At 38.0% G+C, this 24,583-nt stretch overlaps 1 protein-coding gene across 2 annotated transcripts; it reads left to right on the forward strand.

Annotated features, from left to right (window-relative positions):
* The first annotated feature begins 10,735 nt into the window (after positions 1 to 10,735).
* On the forward strand, positions 10,736 to 24,225 carry LOC122057760 (homeobox-leucine zipper protein REVOLUTA-like). Of its 2 annotated transcripts, XM_042620009.1 has the most exons (19): positions 10,736 to 11,069; positions 11,160 to 12,215; positions 12,771 to 12,930; positions 13,485 to 13,570; positions 13,684 to 13,774; positions 13,901 to 13,996; positions 14,176 to 14,289; positions 14,408 to 14,491; positions 16,388 to 16,543; positions 16,620 to 16,694; positions 16,815 to 16,921; positions 17,066 to 17,249; positions 19,453 to 19,641; positions 19,897 to 19,977; positions 20,744 to 20,878; positions 21,877 to 22,214; positions 22,440 to 22,545; positions 23,483 to 23,632; positions 23,825 to 24,225. In XM_042620009.1, the coding sequence occupies exons 2-19, from the start codon at positions 11,986 to 11,988 to the stop codon at positions 23,969 to 23,971; spliced, it is 2,529 nt and encodes an 842-aa protein (XP_042475943.1). In that variant the 5' UTR covers positions 10,736 to 11,069; positions 11,160 to 11,985; the 3' UTR covers positions 23,972 to 24,225. The 2 variants fall into 2 exon arrangements, with proteins under 2 accessions (XP_042475943.1, XP_042475942.1); XM_042620008.1 differs by having other exon boundaries at positions 10,736 to 12,215.
* Positions 24,226 to 24,583: the final 358 nt, after the last annotated feature.

Genomic DNA, 24,583 nt, shown 5'->3' on the forward strand with positions numbered 1-24,583 from the left:
TCATTCTTTTTGAGGCTTTGTGTTCTTGTTTGTTTTCTACCCATAATTGAGAAACCCTTGTTTTCTCCATCATACTGCTGGTTCCTGAACCATGTTAATACGGTCTTTTAGTTTCATCTTGTTATCCCTCTCAATACAACTTGAGGTGGTTGTGGAAATAGGATCTACTACAGATATGTTTCTGAACCAAGCTATTAAGTGGAAATACCCAACTGTTATATGAAGGCCCTGAATTTTCCAATGTGAGATTATTTTCGGCATCACTAATTGTCTGTGAAGTAACTACATGCTTAAGAGCTAACTGCTTGTTTTAGACATGATATATACCTTGATAAAACAATAATCCAAGAATCTAAAATGGCTTTGACAATTTGACCATTACCACCTTTAAAGGAAAAACTATTTTAAAGTTGGGAGAAGGATCTATGAGCCCCCGCATGTATTTGCATCTCCCACGCCAAGCTAATGGGTGCACAGAAGGGAGTGCCTCATGATTAAGAGGCTCACGTGGTCAGGGAGGAGAGAGTGAGAGGGCATGTACTACCAGTGGTGTGTACATCATTTCCCCTTAAAAGACATGCAAGCACTGAATGTAGCCCTTTCCAAACATAAAAGGATGATGATGAAAGTTTACAGTTCCATGCTTTCATGGATTAATCTCTAACCAATCTTAAGTAACTTTCGTTTGGTTGCAATGGAAATTAAAAGGAAGGGAAGTGAAGTGAAAATATTAAAACTAAGAAGGAAATTTTGGTAAAAAATTGTTATCCAACATGATTGTAGTATAAATTACTTAACTTTTCTTATTATATTTTATTAGATGCTTTTTAGATGTAATTGTTATTTTACTTTATTTTTTTTAGCAATTTTACTTTTCAAATGTAAGAGATTCAAATGCATAGTTAAGTGAATTTTTATAACCAAATCTGAAATGATTTGGAGTGATATAATCATGTGCGGTATTGGTTACAAAAGTTTCTTTTTCAAGTTGAAATTTTCACTTCCCTTCTTTTTCCTCTCAGGTTTGTTAATTTGATTTAATTAAGGTATGGCACAGGGATTTGGAGGGATGGAAAACAACCTCATGATACATAGGGTGCAAGCTTGGCAGAAAAGGCCTTTTGGGCCCGAGCCCACCAAAAATTTTCTGGACTTAGACTGGAGTTCAGCCAGCAGACCAAGTTAATGTTGGAAATTCTAGATTGAGGACAGGCCGGGCTGGGTTATGATTGAGCCATTGAGCTAAACTTGGCCTGGCTCCGACTGGCCCATATTTATATACATTGTAAAATTTTATTGCAGTTTTTCTAAATCTGTTGACTGTATCGAATTTGGTACAAGCCGTAAACTCGGACGTCCTAAATTTGACTCCCACAAGGCACATCTTGGACCACTCACACGGGGTTGTTTAGTGTTCTTCACTGTTTTTGGTGAAAGTTGAATGGTTTTCATTCAACCCTGGTATGACCCGGTTCATGCGGTTGTGGGGTCAGTATGGGCCCGTGGGACTAGTCAGGCCAAAGGCCTGGATATCCATTGTTAACAAAAAAATAAAAAATAAAAACCAACCCACTTGGTAGTTGGTTCCCAGAAAACATATTAACTCACCAGAAGTATACATCAAGAAACAAAATGTAGAATCATAAAAAAAAACAAACATATATATATATATATATAGAGAGAGAGAGAGAGAGAGAGAGATTAAAAGAACTGGGTTGATATCCATGATGATAATTTACATGTGGGCCACCGTGGGTGAAGAGAATCCAGCCATTAGGTTGTTATTATTTCCTCGATCTCTTATCGTACGAAGTCCAAAATATCCTCAGTGCTATTTCTAGAGTCTCATCCAACTAACATAAAATGTGTGGATGATCTTAAATAGAATTTCTGAAATCAGTCCCAAGAACTCTAGAATTGACCCTCAAATTTGAAAATTGTGTGATTCGATTGAATCAGAATCTTGAATTTAATTCCTTGCATGTAGAAGACAAAGACAAAGAGAAACTCATCCCCCAACCACTCCCCAAACAAGGAAAAAAAGAATAATAGAAGATCACCAAGGTCAAGAATCCTGAGTCTTATCAGAGAAAATAGGGAGACAAGGTTCATTCTTATGATCTGATGTCCACCACCGAAAGGAAAAAAAAAAACAGTAATCCCCTAGAGTCCATATCCCCCACCTCCAAATTCTAGTGTGGACTTAGCAGACCAAGTTAAAAGAAGTGAGCTATGCATGTTCTAGTCTTGTTTGTATCTATTTTCATGCACATACACTGACCCTTCTCTCTTGCCATGATTCTAAGGTCAATCAGTTTTGATTTCTTATGAATTGCACTCAGGGAGAGAGAGAGAGAGAGAGAATCACATCCATAATTGAGCTATGTGGGAGCCATTAAAAACTATAAAAGAAGCATGGCCCATAAGCATCTTATTGGGTTACTTTAGTGATTGATAATCATGGTTTATTTATTTAATAGAAAAAAGGGAATCAAAACCCTAATAACATCCCTAGATGGGGTTATCTAGATCTAGATAGAGGTTGACATTAGGCAGGTAGATATGTAATATAAACCACAAGTCCACAGGCATGAATGAGCACCACTAGATTTAGAAACCCATCTCCTCTTAGATAAGATACCCAATTTGATCTAATTTTTGCTTAAGAGACACACTTAACCACCCTAAGAGTCTATGAAGTATAAGCATCTTTATCAATGTGTAGGTTCAAAGCTTTATGGTGAGAGACACCACCATTCGGGTGTCAAACCCTAACTTGAACCATTAAAATTGAATCAAACCAAACCAAATCAAACCAAGTCAAATCTTATTAGACTTGGACAACAATGAACCAAAAAAAAAAAAAAAAAAGAACAACCCAGTGCACGTGACTCCCGCTACTGCAGGGTCTGGGAGGGGCAAGTTGTACATAACCTTACCCTCTGCTTCGCAAAAAAGGCTATTTCCAGGTTTTGAACTTGTGACCAACATGTGCAATATTTACATGAACAATAGAATCCAAACCAAATTGAACCCAATGTCAAACTGAAAACTGATAAGAGAAATCGATAGAATCAAAATCTAAATCTTCCCTTCTTGATTTGATTTTGAATTCATCGATTTTCACATCAAAATCAACAAAATCAAACCAAGCCGATCAATTGACACCCCTACACCACCATGGGAGTACAATGATGTAAAAGACTGTAAATAAGACTATAGGTGTGTTAAACAAGCAAAGGTGGAGAGAGAGAGAGAGAGAGAGAGAGAGAGAGTCAATTCTTATTGGGCTTAGACATGCTTTGCTTTGCTTTGCTTTGCTTTTGCTTTTGCTTTTTCTTTTTCAACCCTTCCTTCTTCCTCTCCTTACAAGGACGTGGCTTGGAATGGTGGGGACTGGTTTCCACTGCAACGACAACACAATGAAAGCAAAGTCCACATTTACAATCTAAAAATTCACGCAACATATCTGGGCTGGTACAATATTAGCAATAGCTAGAGACATGGGGGCCCAATTGATAGTACACATGGAGGGGCCCATTAAAAGGATTAAGGAAGCACTGGCCATGATTCCTTTCCTATGAAAAAAGCAATCGCTAAAGGCAAAGTAGATAGGAACCCTCCACCCATAGACCATATCTTAATAATAACAATTGAAGAACATTTAAAAGTAAAGGTGAGGGAGACAAAGTGGAAGGATAGATGTTAATCTCCACACTAATCCAAAAGAATAAAAAAAAAAGAGAACCAACACCACCTCCACCACCTCCACCTCCACCTCCACCTCCACCACCATTTTGACTTGTTTAGAGCTCATCATAGATCATTGATTGATTGTATTTCTAGTTATAAAATTGAAAAAGGAGGAGATGGGAGAGTGAGAAAAGGATTAATATGTCTGAGTGATTACACTCAATAATACCGACAATACCATATCTTGCCCATAAAAGCCTTTTTACTGTCACTCTTGGAAAGTTTCTTCTTTTTTTTTTCTTCTTCATTTTCTTACTTTGTTTAAATTTTTTATTTATTTTATGAGCATACGACATCGAAGAGTGCACCAATGAGGTATAATATAACAATTTCGTATATAGGAGGGGCAACGAGGTCAAAAGTTGGTGCATAACTATATTGAACCTGATGTGGACAATTAGTATATAAAATCTTATAAATGTAAAGGCTCCCCCTCCCCGTCAACTCTCCCTTCTGACTCTTGAATGATTGTTCCACCTCTCCTTCCTCATTCATGAACCACCAGGCTTGGTTGAATGAATCCTGGCACCTCAACCTCATTGGCTCTTCCCTACCTTACACTCAAAGCCAGCATTCAGTCCCTTTGGAAACTACTCCACAATCTGTCCAAATTATCGATATTATTTCTAGTTGTCATGTGTTTAAATTCTTCTAGGCTGAGGATTATACTTGTTGAGATGTTGGGAGTTATAGTTGTATAGTCCCACATCAATTTTCTAGTGATCTTTGATGTATCTTCATATACTATCGAGCTATCTTCACATAATAGCTTAAACTTTTGGATTGGACCCCCAGGTGGTAGTTCGTGGGCTATCCAATTTTATTTACTATGGTATTAGAGCCAAGTCAATTTGTTGTCTTTCTCAAAGTTTATATCCAATTGTCTAATAAGAACATGATGCTTTGACTGTACTTTCTTATTCTCAATAGAATTCTATGACCATGAGGTATTATTTCAATTGGGTCATCATTTGGTCAAGCATGATAAAGACAGAATATATGATATGCCCCTTCAATCAGTCTAGAGGAGGGGAGGAGTGGTGAAGCTTGGGGAACAAAAACTACCTCGGAGGGACTGTTTTAAATACTTTTGATCTATCATTGACAAAGAGGGAGGTATAGAGGATGACGTTGCTCATGGGATTAAAGTGGGGTGGATGAAGTGAAGAGGCGCATTGGGAGTATTATTTGACAAAATAATACCTATTAAACTCAAGGAAAAATTTTACAGGACAATGATACGACTAGCTATGATGTATAGAGCATAATGTTGGACCACTAAGAAAAGTAATGTGGACAAACTGAGTGTAGCTGAAATGAAAATATTGAGAGGTATATGTGAGAAGACCATGATAGATAGGGTAAAGAATGAGAATATTAGATATGAAGTGAGGGTTGCACCAATTCATGACAAACTCCGCGAGAGCCACTTGAAGTGGTATGGCCATGTCCAATAGAGATCAATAGAGGCCCAGTACGAAAGAGTGACCAGATTCATTGGGAATGTGCTAGAAAAAGTAAAGGTAGACCTAAGATAACTATTAACGAGGTGGTACGAAAAGATATGCAAATTGTAGGGCTCAATTCCAGTATGACTTCGGATAGAGTTTTGTGGATGACAAGAACCCATGTTGTTGACCCCCTATAAAGGATGTTCCCATGATGTGTCTCTATATTCTACAATACCCTTTAAACTTTTTTCTCCTTCTAACTAATATTTTATGCTTCATTACTTTCTATTATTTTACTACATTGGATCCATGTAGCCGACCCAATTCTGTTGGGATAAAGTTATGTTTGTTGTTGTTGTTATTGTACACAATTGAACATCTTACATAGGGCCGGCGACTAATAAGTCGAATCCATTAGATGGGTTATTGGCAATGCTTGTTGTATGAAGCTATTTCTTCATTGTATTTTCAATGCGATGGCATGGACGATGCAATAGCTTTCTGCCTAGACCTCCTTCCATTGGGGGAGTATGTACTCCATTATATTCTATCAAAAATCCTGACTACCTTAAGCCTTTTGATAGAAGTGGGTTGAGAGGAATATTGTTACGTGCATCCATTCAAGTCTCAAATCTATATGCTTACAACTTCACTAACATGAAATTGATAAAGTGTTTTGGCTCCTATTGAGAAAAGGCATGGCAAATATTGTCAGTAGTTGATGGTTGTAACGGATTAGTGGATAGTTATTTAGAAGTGAGAAGAAGTTATTAGGGAGAGTTATTAAAGTAGATGGTTACTATTACCACTGTAATATCTTATTTAAAAGGGCTTAATTAGGAGGATAGAGGTTAAGCAATGAAATTCTAAACTATCTCTCTTGATGTTATCTTAAGAAAAGATGGGATACCTCCAAATTAGGCCAAGGTATTATAACTTTATCCGTAAAGCCAAGTTATCGCCTATTTTATCTCTTCTTTATTTATTTCCTACCTTCTTCCCTATTTGTTCTCATCCTTATCTTATCTCCTCCCTCCTGTGCGCGCATCAAATATCAATCTTAAGATAATGAAAATTTATTTTTATGCCAAAAAAAAAAATGACATGAGCATCCTATGACCCAACCAGCCTCACCTTCTCCTCCCCAGCCCTATGACACAGATATTTAGCATTTAGCAATGTTGAATCAGGAATCAGGAATTGGTGATGCCCAATTCGATCTTCACTTCCTTACCATCCTATTGTTATTATTGATGCTATTCTTATCAATATCTTGTTATTTATGAAAATCAATATTTTTATTTACTGATTCATGGCATGACTACATGACAAATAGTGAAGTTGAACAGAAGCATAGAGACATCTCCAAGGGATCAAATGAGTGTTTTTACATCTTGTTACATAAAAGAGACAAAGTTGAATTATCATCTACAGAATAACACGAGACATTTATATAGGCAAAAGAACCCTGTCCTACTAGAACAAGAAATAATAGCTTGTGGGATCAATGAGAGGGCAAGTCGCATCTCCTTTTCAAGCAGCCTATCTCTGAGCATTTCCTCCTCCAGTAGGACATGGTTCTTTTTCCCATTTTATATGTGTGTGTGTGTAAGACATTAATTGTAGTGACTATATTTTTTATTTTATTTTTATCATTCCTATCAAGGGCCATAGGCCACGAGTGTGGCAGCCAGGTGTGGCATCCCAACTCCAAGAGAAGAGGCTGTCCCAAGGGAAGGGTGTGGGATAAGAGGGGATTACATTTGATTTGGGGGGAGGGGTGTTCAAACATGTGACATTTCCCAGTACTTAGGCCAATGCTCTACTGCGAAATTAATTATACATAGTTTTACCAAAAAAAAAAAAATAGACATAGTTAACTATATTGCAAAGAAAATATATTCCTTGGAAAATATTTCATGGGGTAACCATTCCTATGTGGCAATGTGGGATTGAGTAATAACTATGAATTTTTAACCCAAAAAACATAAAGTGAGGCAAGACATTTTTCTATACATTTGGTATGCATTTTTTTTCTCCGATCCCATCCTTATTTTTTTGACAAAATCTTAGATACATCTTTATTTTTTCAACATTTTGTTTGGAGAAGCTAGTCGCGATTGGAAGGGCTTTTAATTAGGGGAGCTTTGTGGTAATCGTTGCAAGCATTTCAACTTCGTTAAGTGATATGTAGTCTATGTTGTCATGTGATCATGAATTTACTTCCCAAAAAAACATGGTAAACCCAATAAGAAAGCGTCATGTGAGAGTATAATGCTTACTATGTTCGAAGCACAAATATCAATGAAAAATAAATATAGAAATGGTTTCACAAAGTTAGCTATATGGTTAAGATAATCCAGTAATTCGAAATTATGGGGTTTTCTAGTTATCCAATAGTCCAAATGAAAAAATAATTTGCATTCATTATTTCAAGCAAATGTCTCTGAGATAAACCACCTGTAAAGATTTAGATTCAAATTCCACAACATATTGAATGAATATCTATGTATTATTTACGTAGTAAAGTAAGTAGTTAAGTAGATCTACAGTTGAATAGTTCTCATTCAACCCCGGTATGACCCGATTCATACGGTTGTGGGATTAGTATGGACCCACGGGACTAATCAGGCCAAAGGCCTGGATACCCGTCGTTAGCAACAAAAAAAAAAAAAAAAAGTAACTCCATAGTTGATCTACTAAACCATTTTTGAAATTCTATATCTCAATATCTCCACATGGATCAATCAAGTTTTATGCTTTTTTTTTTTCAATTCCTATCAATGACCGATAGGCCACTAGGGGTTGGCATTCCAACTCAAGAAAGGTTGGCAGTATGGGGGGATTTTTAACATCTTTTTAATCAATTATGATCATAATTCTATAATTTTTTTTTTCAATTAATACTTTTAAGGTGTCACATAATAATGTTTTTTTTTTTAACCATGTTGAACGCAATCTTCTCTTTCAGCTTTTCCTTATATTTTGTTTAGATTTATTTATTAAGAGAATAGCTTATCGGAATTTAACAACCTTCATAAATTAATTGTTATTGTTACAAAAAAAAAAGAAGCTATATTATATTATTTTAAGCTCCAATATTAGATATTTGGGTTGCACTGTCGGCGCGTGTGTGGGCTGCCAAGCTCTAAGGTGGGTAGCACGAGAGCTTGCTTTTTCCGCGTGCGGAAAACCACATGAAAACCTGCTTATTATATTCCAATAATAATAATAATAATAATAATAATTTCTATGACCTAATTTAAAATAAAATAAAAATAATAATAATTTATGTTCTCTCATTAAATACATTATCAAATCCGCCAAAAGTATCAAATGTCACCGACGGTGGGCCGTGGCCACTGTGCGCCGACGGTTCGCGCCGGAGAAATTCCAAATTGCTACTCCCTCCATGTTCATGCAGTCCGCTTTTTCGCTAACAGTTCACGGGTTGTGTGCTCGTGTAACCGCTCTAACCAGCTGCTCCGTCCAGTTTCACCGGGAGAAACGCTCGCTCCTCCATAAGACCGAATAGAAAGGGCCCGATTCCAAAAAAGTGGGCAGGGGCTCAATTTGTCCTAGGTTGTGGGACATTAGGAACCCCTCTCATATAAAATATAGGATAAAGTTTTCCTTCATCAGTAGTTGAGCAATTGAACAATCCATATTGGACCCCATCTCTCCCTACCTCTCTCCCTCTCTACTCTTGGATTGGGATCTGTTTGTTACAGTTTCGGCAATTACACATCAAATGGTGAAGTCTATGAATGTGTTAGAGTCGTATGATAGAATAAAGTCCAACTTCTAACCTGGGAGAAAGTGAGATATTTATAATGACTCAATTGTTCAAAGGACTTTAAATGAAAAGTAAAACTCATAAGGAATAAGAAGATAATTCACGTTAATGGAAAAAACATTCATAATAAGACCATCATGCCAAGATACGAGCTACTACGAATGATAATTAAGACTATCTTAATGAAACACGAGTCATCATAGTCTTTGCTAATAAAAGATAAGAAAAGATAAACATTATTAATCTATTTGACAAAATTGAAAATAATACTAAAAATATAATTTTATGATGTTCTTGATATATTGGAGACCCTACTCTCATCCATTGGGGTTTCTTTTTATATCATAGAATTTTCATAACTGCAATAACCCACTCATGATAGTAGTTATAACTGTTCAAATCACTGAAACTACACACCTGTAACTCCCCTAAAACCAACCTCATTAATATGAACTTCACCTCTTGGCTGACCCGTGTATCGGTCAAATTGACGATAATCATTTAGCTTGACTGATCAATTCATTAACACAAGGTCCTTATTTATCGGCAAATGGACTGATGTCGAGTCAGTCAATCCTCAATACATGATCTTTTTATTGTTGGTTGGATTGGCAAAAAATAGGGTGTATTAAAATCCTCTTCAACCTTTCAAATGCTTGCCTGGGGTTGCGCACCACTAGATGTTAGTGTGCATGCCTGTGTGAGGTCGGAGTGAAAGTCATAGGAGATGATCCAAAACCATTGTTGCTTACGATCATGATGGGCCAATAAGTGACACACATAGACATAAATAAAGAATGAGTTTTTTGAGTTTCATAGGGGTGGGGGTATCATTTTGCCACTCTCTATATATGATCATAAAGGCACATGACCAACGAGTGAGTGTTCAATTTCCCAATCTCCTCGTAATTCTTCAAAGCATACTCTCAACTTGCCTGGATAAGACCACACCTCAAACTAGTAACTTCAATACATCGAGATTACTTATGGTTGTTCCCAACTTTTTTAGGAAAGATGTATCTGAAAACCATCCCTCACAACCCCCCCAACCAAAAATAAAAATAAAAAAATATAGAAGGTTTTTTAATTATTGATATTTCATAATATGTCAAATAAATCCTATATTTTTTTAATTTTAATATAAAACGCGTATTCTTATTCTTTGACACAATTCATATATTTATTCGAAATGCATGAAAATAATAAAATGATAAATATATTTTTAATTTAAATAATTTATAGCAATAAAACAAAGAATAATCGAAAGAAGATTACAATTTACAAGTGTTAAATAGGCATATAACGGAGCAAACTGACCCTTTTTTTTTTTTTTTTTGGTAAGGAGCAAACTGACCGATTGACATCCAAGATGCATAATAGGGAGATCATAATGTCTTGAGTCTCTTTCCACCCAAAATCTCCATATAGCGAAAGGTTGGAATACTCGAGTCTCCTCCTAGTCAAAGTCTGTTGACGATTTTGTCCGACTCGGGAGCCTTTACCTTCTCCAAAGTCACAGACTCCACAGTTCCACTCAACCTCCCTCTACCCGCTAAAAAACATATTCCCCATGTAATATTCTCAAAAGTGAGGGAGATATTGGTAAATAAAAATTGCTAGTTCAGGGGAAGCACTTCAGTGACGCATGTCCTCTGCTATTTGCGCGAAACATCAAGGGCAATTACGTAATCTCGTCCCTATAAAGAAAGAACGGGATTTTCGATGTTCGGGCAAGGGCCGAGGGAACTTCTTTTTGTTTGTGAAAGAGCTATCTCTCTCTCTCTCTTTCTATCTCTCTCTCTCTCCTCTTCTGCTCATCCACTCCACTCCACTCCTCTCCTCTCCCTCTCACTGAAAAGGCAAAATGATACAGAGCAGGTGAAGTTACCTCGTCCGTTTGAATCTTGTCTCTCATCACTGTTTCTCTGCAGAAATGGTTAGGGTTTCAGTTTCTTCACTTGATCCTCCCCTATTTCAAGACTTCCTGTAGCTATCTGATGTGGGGGACAAAAGGCTCTCTCCATGAAGAGAGCCGTCTTTAAGAACGAACAAATTTGATACGGTTTGAGGTATTGTTCTGAAACCCACTGTTTCCGGAGATATTTCTGTACTTGATTCAGAGCTTGAAACGTGAAGATTGTGGTTTGAACTTCGAACAGATGCAGTTTCCTGGAAGCCAATCGTTGGATGAAACTTTGTTATTTGAGTAGAAGCTTGGTGGAGAAGAAACTGAGAGAGTGACAGATTGTTCTGCGGTTACGAGCTGTTATCGTGACTATCGTTGGCTGAGATCGGGGCAGATAGAGGGTTTTTGCGTGTTCAGGATGTTCTCTAAGTAATTTTCTCGCTAGGTAGCTCGGATTATGGGATTTGTAGACTGCAATCTACTTTTTCAAGAACTTGGTGAGTATTCTTTTTGTGCTTTGACTGTATAGGTCGAAATCAAGGAGCAACGTTGGAGTCAGAAGAATGGTGCTTACTGCTTAGTATTCTGTCGAGGCTTTAGTTCTGAGATCGTGAGGTCGAAGTCGCAGTCTGTAAAGCAAATCCTCTTGTGATTTTGAACAATTGGAATGCTGAAAGTGAGCCGCTTCGGTATTCTTAAAGATAAAAGGAGAAATGCGATGGTTTTGTTCGAAGTTTCATGACCAAAAAGTTCCAGAAAACGCGAGTTGCATGCATCTTCGTCAAGACGCCAACAGAAAAAGAAAGGTTTCAGACTAGAAAAGCAGTTTTATTTCACAGATGTTAGTTCGAGCTTTTTGGTTGTAATTTCGTAATTTCGGTGGTAGTGTAATTGTAAGCCTTCGTAAAAGGTCTTTCCGTTGAGAATCTTTTCTCAATCCAGAAAACGCGAGATTTCTCACAGACGGAGTTCACGAGAATCTTAAGCAAAACAGCTAGCAAAAGAGGGCGCCCAGAGCTTCTACTTCTGTCTCTCTCTTCTGCATAGCAGGTTCGAATTCTCGTGGCGTGAAAAAAAAAATGGCGATGGCTATGGTGCCGCACAGGGAGAGCAGTAGTGGTAGCATCAATAAGCATCTTGATAATGGAAAATATGTCCGTTACACCGCCGAGCAGGTCGAAGCTCTCGAAAGAGTCTACGCGGAATGTCCAAAGCCGAGTTCCATGCGACGGCAGCAGTTGATTCGCGAGTGCCCCATCCTCTCTAACATCGAACCCAAGCAGATCAAAGTCTGGTTTCAGAATCGCAGGCAAGAACTGGCCCCTTTTAATTTTTCTGTTAGTTCGTATTTCTTTTCATTTAGTGTCTGTTACTCTGTTTTTGGTATGTCCGAGATGCATCGCCGGTTCCATACTATGGCTTTAAATTGGCCACTAGGACTCAACCCTGTCGAAGTGACTTCTAGCCATTGCTGCGAAATCTTTGGTTTGAAAGGAAAGTACTGGAAACCTGCAACACTTTTTTTTATCAGGAGAAATTGTTATTTTCTTTACCCTTTGAAATTTAGCCCGGCTAGGAAAAATTGGCATGAATATGGTTGCACTTCTTCGCATACATCATTCGAGAAATTGTGAAAGACACTGTTACTTCCAAGAAACTCCTTATTTGGGTTCCTTGAATCGGGCGGGTCTGCATGTCCGAATTCCTCTTTTGCTTTTTCTGAGAACGAGGATGGTTTTATGCCTTGGGATTCGGTTTGTTTTTCTTTTATTAGGACCCTATGGGAACAAAGAGAGAAAAATGGGAATTAAGAATTTGTTTATTACACTTTTATCGTCATATAATTATAATAAATTTCTTGTAGGTGCCGAGAGAAGCAGAGAAAGGAGGCTTCTCGACTTCAAACTGTGAACAGGAAGTTAACTGCCATGAATAAGTTGTTGATGGAGGAGAACGATCGCCTTCAGAAGCAGGTCTCGCAGCTAGTGTACGAAAATGGCTACATGCGGCAGCAATTGCAAAACGTAAGTTGTACCTGATACAAGCTTTTACAGTTTTACCAGACTTAAATTTGACATTTGTTACTATGGCTTTCCTTTTCCTTCGTCAAGCTTTGTCTTTTTTCCTCCCACATTCCCAACCCCCTATGCGGTGTACCTTGTTTATTTTTGCATCTATGAAAGGATAGGGAGTAGTCAATGCATACAAAGACTATATGAGTATAGTGCCAATGAAGATTTCTTGTATCTTTCTGCTTGAACAAATCAAAATCTCATAGGAGCACCTAAAGGTGCTTGGAAAAGATTATTTATTATATGCTATTTTTAGTTTTTTGTCGTATTTACTCTGCCTAACTGCCACAGGTGAAATGATTGAGAACTTTGAGTCATATCCAGGCTTCTCTTGTAGTATATTTCTATGTTTTTGGTAAAGCAATATATTTCTATGATACCAAAGAGGAAAAGATTGCAGAAATTTGTAGAAAATGGAGCTTTTAATTCCTTGGGATGTTATCTTTTCCTTCTTATTATGTGATTGATGGGTTTTTAATTATTAATTAATGGATTAATTCGTGTAGGCATCTGCTGCAACTACTGATGGAAGCTGTGAGTCTGTAGTTACCACACCTCAGCATCCGCTTAGGGATGCAAATAATCCCGCTGGGTAATCCTGAATAGCCAGTTACTTTTAAGTAGTCAGAATTGCTTTCCAGATGTCAGGTCCATTCTTTTTTATCTAACACTGCTGATGAATGCTGAATCTGTTATTTTTTGCAGACTCCTCTCCATTGCAGAGGAGACCTTGGCAGAGTTCCTTTCAAAGGCTACAGGAACTGCTGTTGATTGGGTCCAGATGCCTGGGATGAAGGTCTTTTTGTTTGTTTGGATGACTATTTTGTGTATTTTAAGTAGTTAAAGCAGAATTATGTATATCCTTCCTGCACCATGTGAGGCTGAAACACCAAACTTTTTACTTGTTTAACTTTGTGATCAGCCTGGTCCGGATTCGGTTGGGATTGTTGCCATTTCACACAGTTGCAGTGGAGTGGCAGCACGAGCCTGCGGTCTAGTGAGTTTAGAACCTACAAAGGTAAGTCTAGAGTACTCAAACTGAAGTTCTCTTACTTGAAATGGAATTGATATAGGCATCTTCAGAGGGTTTACTGAATTATTATGTGGGTTTCATGAAGGCATTGGGGATTATATACCTTCCCTTCTGTCATTAGTCAGGTTTTGACAACTAATTTTTCAATTTCCTTTCTTTCATAGATTGCAGAAATCCTTAAAGACCGTCCATCTTGGTTTCGAGATTGTCGGAGCCTTGAAGTCTTTTCCATGTTTCCAGCTGGAAATGGGGGGACAATTGAATTGTTGTTCATGCAGGTAGGAAATAGTAGTTTTAATGTCTTTTCTTCCCCTCTCTTTTTTTCTGACTTCCCATGTGATGACTTTATACTCTTCACTTTACTTTTCCCATTAATTGCTTACTTGCTGTTTCCAGATGTATGCTCCAACTACATTGGCTCCTGCTCGAGATTTCTGGACTCTGAGATATACTACGAGTCTAGAAGATGGCAGTCTTGTGGTATTTATTTTTCCATTTACAGTATCTATTACATTTGCATCCTATTTCTGTCTTCTGATTGCCTTTAGATGAGAGGATGGAACTTTTATTTACTCACAGAAGCAGTCTTGTGGTTTTTTTATTTTTTACTCCCAAAGTCCAATGCATCTACATTATGCTTGCTTCTAACACAAACAAACCCGCTCTGATGTTGAGGATGGATACTTTCACTTGGACATGATTTGAGAAAAACCAAAGTTGCTAGATTCACCATGACTACCAAAATTTGCATTGAGTCATGTAAACTGATTCTTGGTTCACAGTGAATCTGTGCAATGGGGTGAAAAGCAAGTGAATAAATTCCACTGTTGACTTGTTATAACTTTTAGAACTCTGTCTTTGATCTTTATCAAGATGGGATACTGAACAAATGGAATCCATGCCGCATAGACTAAGATTCATAAATATAACTTTGTGCCTTCAGCAAATTGAGTTCCCAAACTATAGGAATCAATGTTATGAATTGACTTACTAAACATCAACTCAATTTAGGTACCTGGATCACTAGCTATCCTACAAATTTTTTATCCCAGTGTGAACATATTAACTATATAATTAACAAACCCAAATGGTATAATTCAATAGCCAGAAATGCATTTCAAGAGTGCCCCGGGGGGGGGGGATTCGTGAAAATTTTGCAAGTTTCTTGGACTCATGCTTCTCGGCTTTAGAAGCCGGCTATAAGTGATTGTGGGGGGTTACAAAGGGAAAGCCAATAAGAATATTTCGTTTGGAATCTTTGCTGCCAAAAGCTTGAGAAGCATCCCTCCCCCCCACTTCTGGGGGTAAAGATTCTAAAAGAAATGTTCTTATTGGGCTAGCCCTTTTAACACTGTTGTCACTTAAAAGTTGGATATAGAAGCATAGAGGCCGAAGCTTAAGGAGCTTTCCCAAATATGCCCTTCATTTTGGGATTGCTTGACTTTGAGCCACTATTTGATCCTACATGGGAGATCACAAATGCCAAATTGCCATTATGATATATGCTGACATCAGGACTGCAAAGCCTTTTGTGTAATTACTTAAGGTAAATGTTTCCTGGACTGCGTAGTCTACTGTGCAATCTATGATTGCACACTTAGTTGTGCCATATGGAAGGGTGATGTGGCAATTCTGACCATTGGATGGATTTTCAGGCAATGGTCTTATGGGCCATGTATCAAATTTCAGGCTTAAATTCAATCATTTACCCTTCCATGTATTTGCAAGTACCTTCTATTGTTCTGCTGTCTGTCAGTAGTCTTGAATTTTTCAATGCCCACTTGGCTAACTCCTTTTGGGCTGAACCCCTAGTGTGTCAGCAGGGGACCTTGGGGCTCTGTCGGTGAAATTTCAGCTCTATCTGGCTTGACCATGGCACAACTAGATGTGCCAGCCGTGGGTTCCATAGTGGATGGGCCATCCAGAAAATCCTCTCCTCTTAATAAATAGTGTCAGTGTCTTTGCCGGTATTTATTTTATGTTTCCTCATTTTTTCATCTTCTGAGCTTTTTTAAGCCCAATCTTTTCGGGCAGCCGGTTGATTACTCTGAATAGGATGCTTACAATCGTCCAGTGGGCTCTGTGTTGGCTTGTGGAATGATATTTCCAATCCCAATCTGTTGTGTGATGTGTATCAATATTTTTTTATGTTTTCTTAATGAATGGTTGCCATCCGGTGGTGCCTTATATTTCCCCATATTCAGAAGTTTGAATTTTAATTGTTGCTTTGGTCACTGATTGTGTGGGGCAAGATACTGATATTATAGAATGGGAAAGCTAGTTTCTCTTTTTGGTTCTGAAGTTTAAGTTCTATTTTCGTGTAAACAGGCTGAATCTTATGTGCTCTTGGCTATTTGTTTGTGTTGATATCTCAAGGTTTGTGAGAGATCATTGTCTGGTTCTGGTACTGGCCCAAATGCATCGGCTGCTTCGCAATTTGTGAGAGCTGAGATGTTACCCAGTGGTTATTTAATTCGACCGTGTGATGGGGGAGGGTCGATCATACACATTGTTGACCATCTAGATCTTGAGGTTTGTGTTATCTCGTTGGATAGTTGAACTTAATCTTCCTTTGCAAACAACTTACGGTCTCCTGTTTGTTATTCAGGCATGGAGTGTACCAGAGGTGCTGCGACCTCTATATGAGTCATGCAAAATTGTGGCTCAGAAAATGACGATTGCAGTAAGTGCTGAACTATATATAGAATTCTGGGACATGCATGCACATGTTTTCACACACACAGTCACATACACACAAACTTATACAAAAGAGGTGATACACTGATAAAGCATTTCTGCATAGGCACTGCGTCACATCAGGCAAATAGCTCAAGAGACTAGTGGTGAGGTAGTGTATGGATTGGGCAGACAGCCAGCTGTTCTTCGAACTTTTAGCCAGAGATTGAGCAGGTAGCTTTTAGGTTCTTGTCTGTCTCCTCTATTTTTGCCCACTCAGGCTCCGGTTTTGGCTTTTAATTTTGTTGTGTGTTTATTTATATCTTTCTTCGGTTATATCATGTACTTATTTACATTGTTTTATTTAATGCCTTGTAGAGGGTTCAATGATGCCATCAATGGATTTAATGATGATGGATGGTCATTGATGAACTGTGATGGTGCTGAAGATGTGGTAGTTGCTGTTAATTCAACCAAGAACATGGCCGCTGTTACAAATCCTGCCAATGCTCTTTCCTTGCCTGGAGGCATCCTTTGTGTGAAGGCATCTATGCTACTCCGAGTGAGTTCAGAATTGCTCTTCAATGTGTTATCTGCTATTGATTTAATTTCTTAGCATCTCGATCATTAAATGTTGAAGGGAAGAATTAGATCTTTCTTTCCTTTCCATGAACGATCTGAATTGCCAAATGAGGAAGTGTTACGACTTGCTACAAAGTGGGATGTCTTTTTATAAGACTTGGCCAACAGACTTGGAACACTAAAAGATCCCTATATCAGGCCCTTGAGCCAACGAGTTACACTTAATTTATTGAATTGGCTATTTGTTGATTAGTGATCTTGAAATTTACATTGTCTTTCAAGCATAATAACTGCCAAAACCAGTAGAGCATAACTAGTGGGGCATAGATTGGAAGGACCAAAATTTCCATTCGATAGGGACAATTTAGTATTTCTTCATTCATAAAATCTTTACGTATACACAATTGTTGCTATAATTGAAATGGAAAACGGATTTCTTATTGAATAGAATAGATAAATCCATTTCATTTTCTTATGTTTTACGAGGCATTCTGTTCTATACTTGTGAGAATCTTTGTTCCAAAATGAACCCAAGGTTCAGATTACATACCCCTTTTAATAGGATCTCAAGGAAACCCTAAAACAGAATTTAGGTCAACAATAGGGTCAAAGTCAAACTTATCCTACGGAACTTAGATTATGGGCAATGATCATAAACTGTTAAAATGAGCAAACCCCAAAGTACCAGCAACGTTCTAACGGTCTGATTGAGCACAACCGCCAAGACTAAAACTTTGAAACTCGTAATCCAAAATCAAGTGATTTCCTATACTCTAGTCAAAGGAGCCTTGTTGGAGGACTTTGACACCTCAAAAGATGAGGGTAATCTGCTGGCCGGGTTCCCTATGACACCCATTATCAACTTCAGCAATTTGGAGCCCAAAATAGGGCTTCCACCAACTCTATGTTATTGATTCCTTTCTTGAGAGGAGAACAGAATATGGAGAAGGGGTCCCTTTCCCACCAACAGGCCTAGATCAGAGTCTCTCTAATCCTTGAGTTTCTCATTCTTCATCAAATCTCGCATACTTTCTCAGCAGCTGAGAGGCAAAGCCAATTCTTCATTAATCAAAATCTTTGGTTGCCTAGAATAAGCTACAAGCTTTGATATAAAAAGAAATATAGCCCCTAGCCAAGTAAGAAACTATCTACACAAAACTTACATAGCCATAAGGAAACATAAAAGAAAAAGGACTCTTAAAAGGAAACTGTCTTTAACCTAAATAAAACAACTTAAGCTAACCTAATAAATTAAATCCTGCATTCTTACCTCCTACCCCTAATTTAGGCCCATCAAGTGGCCCATTATAAAGAAAACCCGTTGGGCCTTTATGTATAACCCAACCCAAGGCTTTTTTTCACTAAAATAAGCACAATTCTATCTCTTATCTGCATCAATTACACTCAGTCATTTTGCACTTGTGGTGGAGCCAGGATTCCCCTGATATGGGGTAACCAATTAATAATAAATCCTTACCAACTTCGTTGGTGCCTTTTATGCATTCTGGTGTGTGGTGGCCATATTGTAATTCTATCCCTCTATCTTGTCGAATCCATGTGGCCCTATTTATTCCACATGAGTATTTAGTGGTCAAAATTTGTGGATATGTTAGACATCTACACCTGTGATGCATTATTTTCCAAAATGCAACTTGCAACGCTTGGCAAGTCACCTGTAAACCTTTTCCACTAACTCAGAGGGAAATTATATAATCCTATTGAGTGAAATAGTTCTCATAGACTGCTTGTCAAGGAACCTTGTCTACACCCTTTACAGGTCTATTTTTCTGATCCATGTGGACAGTTGGCACTTCAATACTACCATTGTGGAGATAGGTTAAAAGATTCAGGTTGGCCAAATTCCTTGGCCCAGCTCAGTGTTATGGTCTAACCATGTGTGGGCTTCTCTGCATTTTCTCTGCCAGTGAACCACTCTTTGCCTAGTTTACTGTCTTTTTTTAAAGTTTTATATAAGCCATGTGGTGCATTTTTTTCTTGTACTGAAATTGACCACGCTAATTAAGTAGGGATGTGAACAACATGACCACTTGTTGTGTAGTTATCATGTGGAGCTTGAGTGATTGGGACTTAGTTTTGAGGAACCATGGATTCCATTCAATATTTTAACTTTGGAGTGTTCTTTGTTGGCTTAAAAACTGATAAAATGCCTGTTCCTTTTTTAGAATGTTCCTCCTGCATTACTGATCCGATTTCTGAGGGAGCACCGCTCTGAGTGGGCTGATTTCAACATTGATGCCTATTCTGCTGTCTCTTTGAAAGCCGGCTCATATGCCTTCCAGGGATTGAGAACCACCAGGTTCTCTGGGAGCCAAGTCATCATGCCTCTTGGTCAGACCGTAGAACATGAAGAGGTTTGTTCATGCTCTTGGTTTTGTTTATGATTCTGTGTACTCCATTTGTATTTGCTTAGTATGCAATAGCAATTTACCGCACTCCCTACTTGTTATTTTTTGTCATCAATTATAAGTTCCATAGATCCAAGGTGATAAGAAGGGCTTCACTATTTTGAATTCTCATTTATCATATAGATTGTTTCTACTCACCCTTTCCCCAACCTCTCTTTTTTCTTTACTGATGCTTATTATTATCGGTGGAGAATATTTCAGATGCTTGAAGTAATTCGACTTGAAGGTCATGCACTCACTCAAGAAGAGGCTGTTCTGGCCAGGGATATTCATCTCTTACAGGTGTCTCTTCAGTCTCTCACCATGGATTGCTTATTGTCTTTTGCTCTGATTTATTGATCTATTTCTCATTACTTCCAAACCTTCAAAGAAAGTGAAAGAAATTGTTATTTGTTAAGATATGTACCACGATATGGGGGTGGATGAGTTTTGCTTCCTTGCTTTAGTTTATTTCTTTCCCTAGTTAGGATAGATTTCTACTTACTAATTAGGATAGACTTCCTATTTTATCTTGCTTGTGGCACAAGGACTTAGTTTCCTAGTTTGATTATACTACTTTGGGTGTTAATAAATATTGATGGTAGGGGGGACTGGAAAAACACACTCGGCTGCTCGCCTCTTGCAGTCTCTCTTCTCTTCTTCTCTCTCAATCTCTTTTTCTCTTCTCTTACTCTCTCAAGTTACTGGTTACGGATCTTGGGTTTATAACATTATTTTTGTATATCTGAAAACACCCTGTCAGAGTGAAGCATTTGGTGGCATGGACTGAAGTTCAGCATGAATCAGACAGTTTATGTTGTTTGGTTGTTTATATGCTTTTTGACATGGTTGGTTGGGAATTTTTGTAGATAGATAGATAGCTTGGGAGAAGCTTACGGCAGGAAAGAAAAATATTTTCTTGGAAATCTCTTTGTCTGCTATATCTTTCTCGCAATTTTAAATAGAAAAAAAATGGAGAAGTTATTAGTACCTTAGGTTGCTGTTTACTTGCAAATTTTAGCTGTCCCAATATTGATTTTACTGTACTTTGGATTGTTCTCTGGTGCAGATTTGTAGTGGAGTGGATGAGAATGCAGTGGGAGCCTGCTCTGAACTTGTTTTCGCTCCAATTGATGAAATGTTTCCAGATGATGCTCCACTGCTACCCTCAGGATTCCGGATTATACCATTGGATTCAAAAACAGTTGAGTTTTGATATTTTCCTCTTGAATATCCCCCCCTCCCAATTTTGTATGAAATTTCTCTCCTGTTTCATATTTTTGGAGTCGGATTTTTCTCAGATGACTTATCAGCTGTTGGTTTAAGACAATGCATAAACCTCTAAATTCCCTGAAGGAGTTGATATTCTTGGGAAAATTTTGCAGCAATTCATCTTTAATCTTATTGTGGCTATTTAATTAGCTAATCGTTTATAAAACAGAATATGGTTGCAGTAGTTAGATCACGTTTAACTAAACTTATTTGAGCAATAAATGAGTTCATCAGAATTCTTTTAAGAATTTCCCTGTCCTTTAAGAGCTAGAGGGTTCTGACTTGGCTAATTGGTCTGTTGACGAGCAAGTTCTCTGTGGCTTTTCACATCAGAAACTAGGTAATCTAGTGAAGCCAGTTAATATGGAGGGTCCTTTTGTTGGTATATTCATTGACTGGTGTAGAAGAAGAAATTATAAGAACTTGGATGCCATGCTCAGATCCTGGATGAATCTACTCTCTCATTTCTATTGGATGGGGGTGTTGCTGTTGCTGTTGCTGTTGCTGTTGTTTTGTCAATCTGAGGCTGGTTCTTTTTACTATAAAAAGTTTCTTGTATTATCGAGACTATTTTATAGCTGTTCAATCTTTCTATATTTTAGTGTTCTTCACTCTTTATGCACTGCAACTGCCATCACAGCTCCCGTCTTCTATAGATAGAGTTATTTTGGAAAAAATTATGTACTGTGTGATTTTGGAGTGAACTCTTCTACTACCATCAGATTTTGGATACTGTGTGTGTGCTCATTGTTGATATTAAGCAAACAGGAATTGTATCCAAGATTGAGTCAATGTATCTTAATACTACAAAGTTGGCGTTTTGAGTGCCTTCTGCTTTTGTCCTTCTATCATTTCAAGTTGAGGATATATCAGTAAAAGTAGGTGGGTCTTGAGTCTTTTGCCTCCAAACTAATGGTTACTTTTATACAGTGCGAGACAGAAGATGCATTGACTGCACATCGTACATTGGATTTGGCATCCAGTCTTGAAGTAGGCCCAGCCACAAACCGGGCATCTGGAGATGCATCTCCAAGTACTTGTAATGCGCGGTCGGTGTTGACCATTGCTTTCCAATTCCCTTTTGAGAACCATCTCCAAGATAATGTTGCAACAATGGCTAGACACTACGTCCGCAGTGTGATTTCCTCTGTTCAAAGGGTTGCAATGGCTATTGCTCCATCAGGACTTAGCCCACATGTTGGGCCAAAGTTATCTCCAGGCTCTCCAGAAGCTCTTACACTTTCTCAGTGGATCTGCCAGAGCTATAGGCAAGTTCTCCTAATCCTTAGTTCGTGTTCAGATTTTAAGATAAACATGTTTGGATCCAGTATCTCTGTTTGTGTATTGGTGTTTCCATCATTTTCCCTTCCTCCCAATGCACCATTGATAAAAGTTGGAAATTCATAAATAGAATCCAAAAATTCACCTGGACTAATTCTGTGTATTATCCTCTTTACTACTAAGATTTTGTTTCTTGTTTCTGTTTTCAACAGTTACCATCTTGGGACGGAATTGCTAAGGTCTGATTGCCAGACCGGTGACACTGTGTTGAAACAACTCTGGCACCATCCAGATGCCATATTATGCTGCTCATTAAAGGTATCATTACAGTAACCTCCAATAAATTCCATATATTGTTTTTTCTGATGTGATGGTTTACTAACCAGTACCCCTCATTGCCAACTGGTTGTTATTTGAATTTGTCATCTAAAGTGCGAGGATGCAAGTACTGGTTGCCCTTAAGGGCCTTGCAGTCTGCTTCTGACTTCTTTAGTCTGTGGTTAACTAGGTGCTTGATCAGGCTGTCACTGTGACCTGCTGACTTGAATGTTCAAGGAACGAAGATGATTCATATCAATGTTAATTGATGTGAATTATTGCTAACCATAGTTTTCAAAACCAGACAGGACTGGCCAGTCAAATTCACACATCTGGCCACCTCACCTGTTTTGAGTTCTGTTTTAATTTCTGGTTCTGTGAAAGTTAGCCGTTAAGCTGGATAGAACTTGAACTGACCACCTTTTTGTTTTGTTATATGGTTTGGTTTCTACTGACATTACAAATTTGACTGTTTTCAGGATTTGAATTTTGAATTTATCAAAACCTTATTTCTTTATCCATCAGATAAACTTGTACAAAGTTATATACCTAGAATCTAGAAGCCTCTATAATAACTATTATGAGCTCTATATGTACTATTAAGCTTGGTGCTAATTTTGATACGACACCAATATGCATTTAGGCTCAAAGTGCAAGTCTTGTGGCTGTTTAGTTAGTGCTCAAAGTCTGTCCTCGTCAACATCTATCGTCATATGTTAATTTTTGGTCCAACCCCTGGACTTGTTTTTGTTTGTGAATTGTAATATTTAAGAGGTGGAGGGGACTCATCATAGTTCAAATGATTAAAATCCGCCAATATCTAAATCTTCTTAATTGAAGTTGGCTCAAGTTATGCTTGGAGCTGTTTGTGAACCTCCTTTAAGAAGTATAAATGCAACAAATGAAGGATTGACAGGGTTGTCTTGTTGGTGTGCAGTCCCTACCAGTTTTCACCTTTGCCAACCAAGCTGGGTTAGACATGCTGGAAACCACACTGGTGGCTCTACAGGACATTACGCTGGATAGGATATTTGATGAGTCAGGTAGAAAGGCTGTGTACTCAGACTTTCCAAAGATAATGCAACAGGTATGCTTCAGCTGTGCTTGAAGTACTTGGTGGTGCTGCTATTGGCTTATAATGATTTTGCCCTGGGCATATTATGGCCATCTTAAATGTCTATTTGCATTAGGAATTCCCAGGGTCACACTTTTCATTTTAAATTTGCCAGGGACAAATGTTGATATATTTTTTGCCGCATTGAGTTCATGTTCTTTGCAGGGTTTTGCTTATTTGCCTGGCGGACTCTGCATCTCAACCATGGGGCGCCACATTTCCTTTGAACAAGCCATTGCGTGGAAAGTCCTTGCAGAAGAGAACACTGTACATTGCCTTGCCTTCTCTTTTGTCAACTGGTCTTTTGTGTAAAAAATGGTTTATTGAGAGAGAGAGAGAGAGAGAGAGAGAGAGAGAGAGATTCTATTTATTTAATGTTTCATTTTATTATGAATTTTTTTCGCCCCAAATCCTGGGTTGTCAACCATGGAGGAAGAGAGGAAAGATGAAAGGACATTTTAGCTAACGATAGGAATTTAGAGAGTGATGAGAGCTTGGTCGTGGTGCAGTTAAAAAGGAAGGGAAGGACAGTGAAATTGATTTAAAAAAGGAAACTTTTGGTACCATGTTTGTGTGACCTACTTAGAACTCTTGTCATCTTAGGTAATTATACTTTTTAGATGTAATCTTTATTTTTCTTTATAAATTTGATTGCGCAAGTAAAAATTTAATAATCAGATTTAGAATGTTTTAAAGTTGGTTACACAATTATTATTGGTATCGAGTACAAAAGTTTCTATTGTAATTTCATGTTAACATCATATCCTTTCCTTTTAAGTTCCCTTTCAATCAGACAAAGCTGAACAGAATGGAAGAGCTTTGAGGTTCAAAGTTTCCCAAACAAATTGAGTTGTGACGAAGCATCAGAATTGCCTGTTTGTGTCCCATGTATCACAGTATTTGTCTGGTTTACAAGGACAATAA

Source organism: Macadamia integrifolia, chromosome 12 (assembly GCF_013358625.1).
Source record: "Macadamia integrifolia cultivar HAES 741 chromosome 12, SCU_Mint_v3, whole genome shotgun sequence".
Taxonomy (NCBI): Eukaryota; Viridiplantae; Streptophyta; class Magnoliopsida; order Proteales; family Proteaceae; genus Macadamia; species Macadamia integrifolia.

Coding starts and splice junctions, on each gene's coding strand:
- LOC122057760 (XM_042620008.1), top strand. CDS start 11,986: ATGGCGATGGCTATGGTGCCGCACAGGGAGAGCAGTAGTGGTAGCATC. Junction 12,931..13,484: donor TGCGGCAGCAATTGCAAAAC/GTAAGTTGTACC, acceptor TAATTCGTGTAG/GCATCTGCTGCAACTACTGA. Junction 20,879..21,876: donor TACCATTGGATTCAAAAACA/GTTGAGTTTTGA, acceptor ACTTTTATACAG/TGCGAGACAGAAGATGCATT.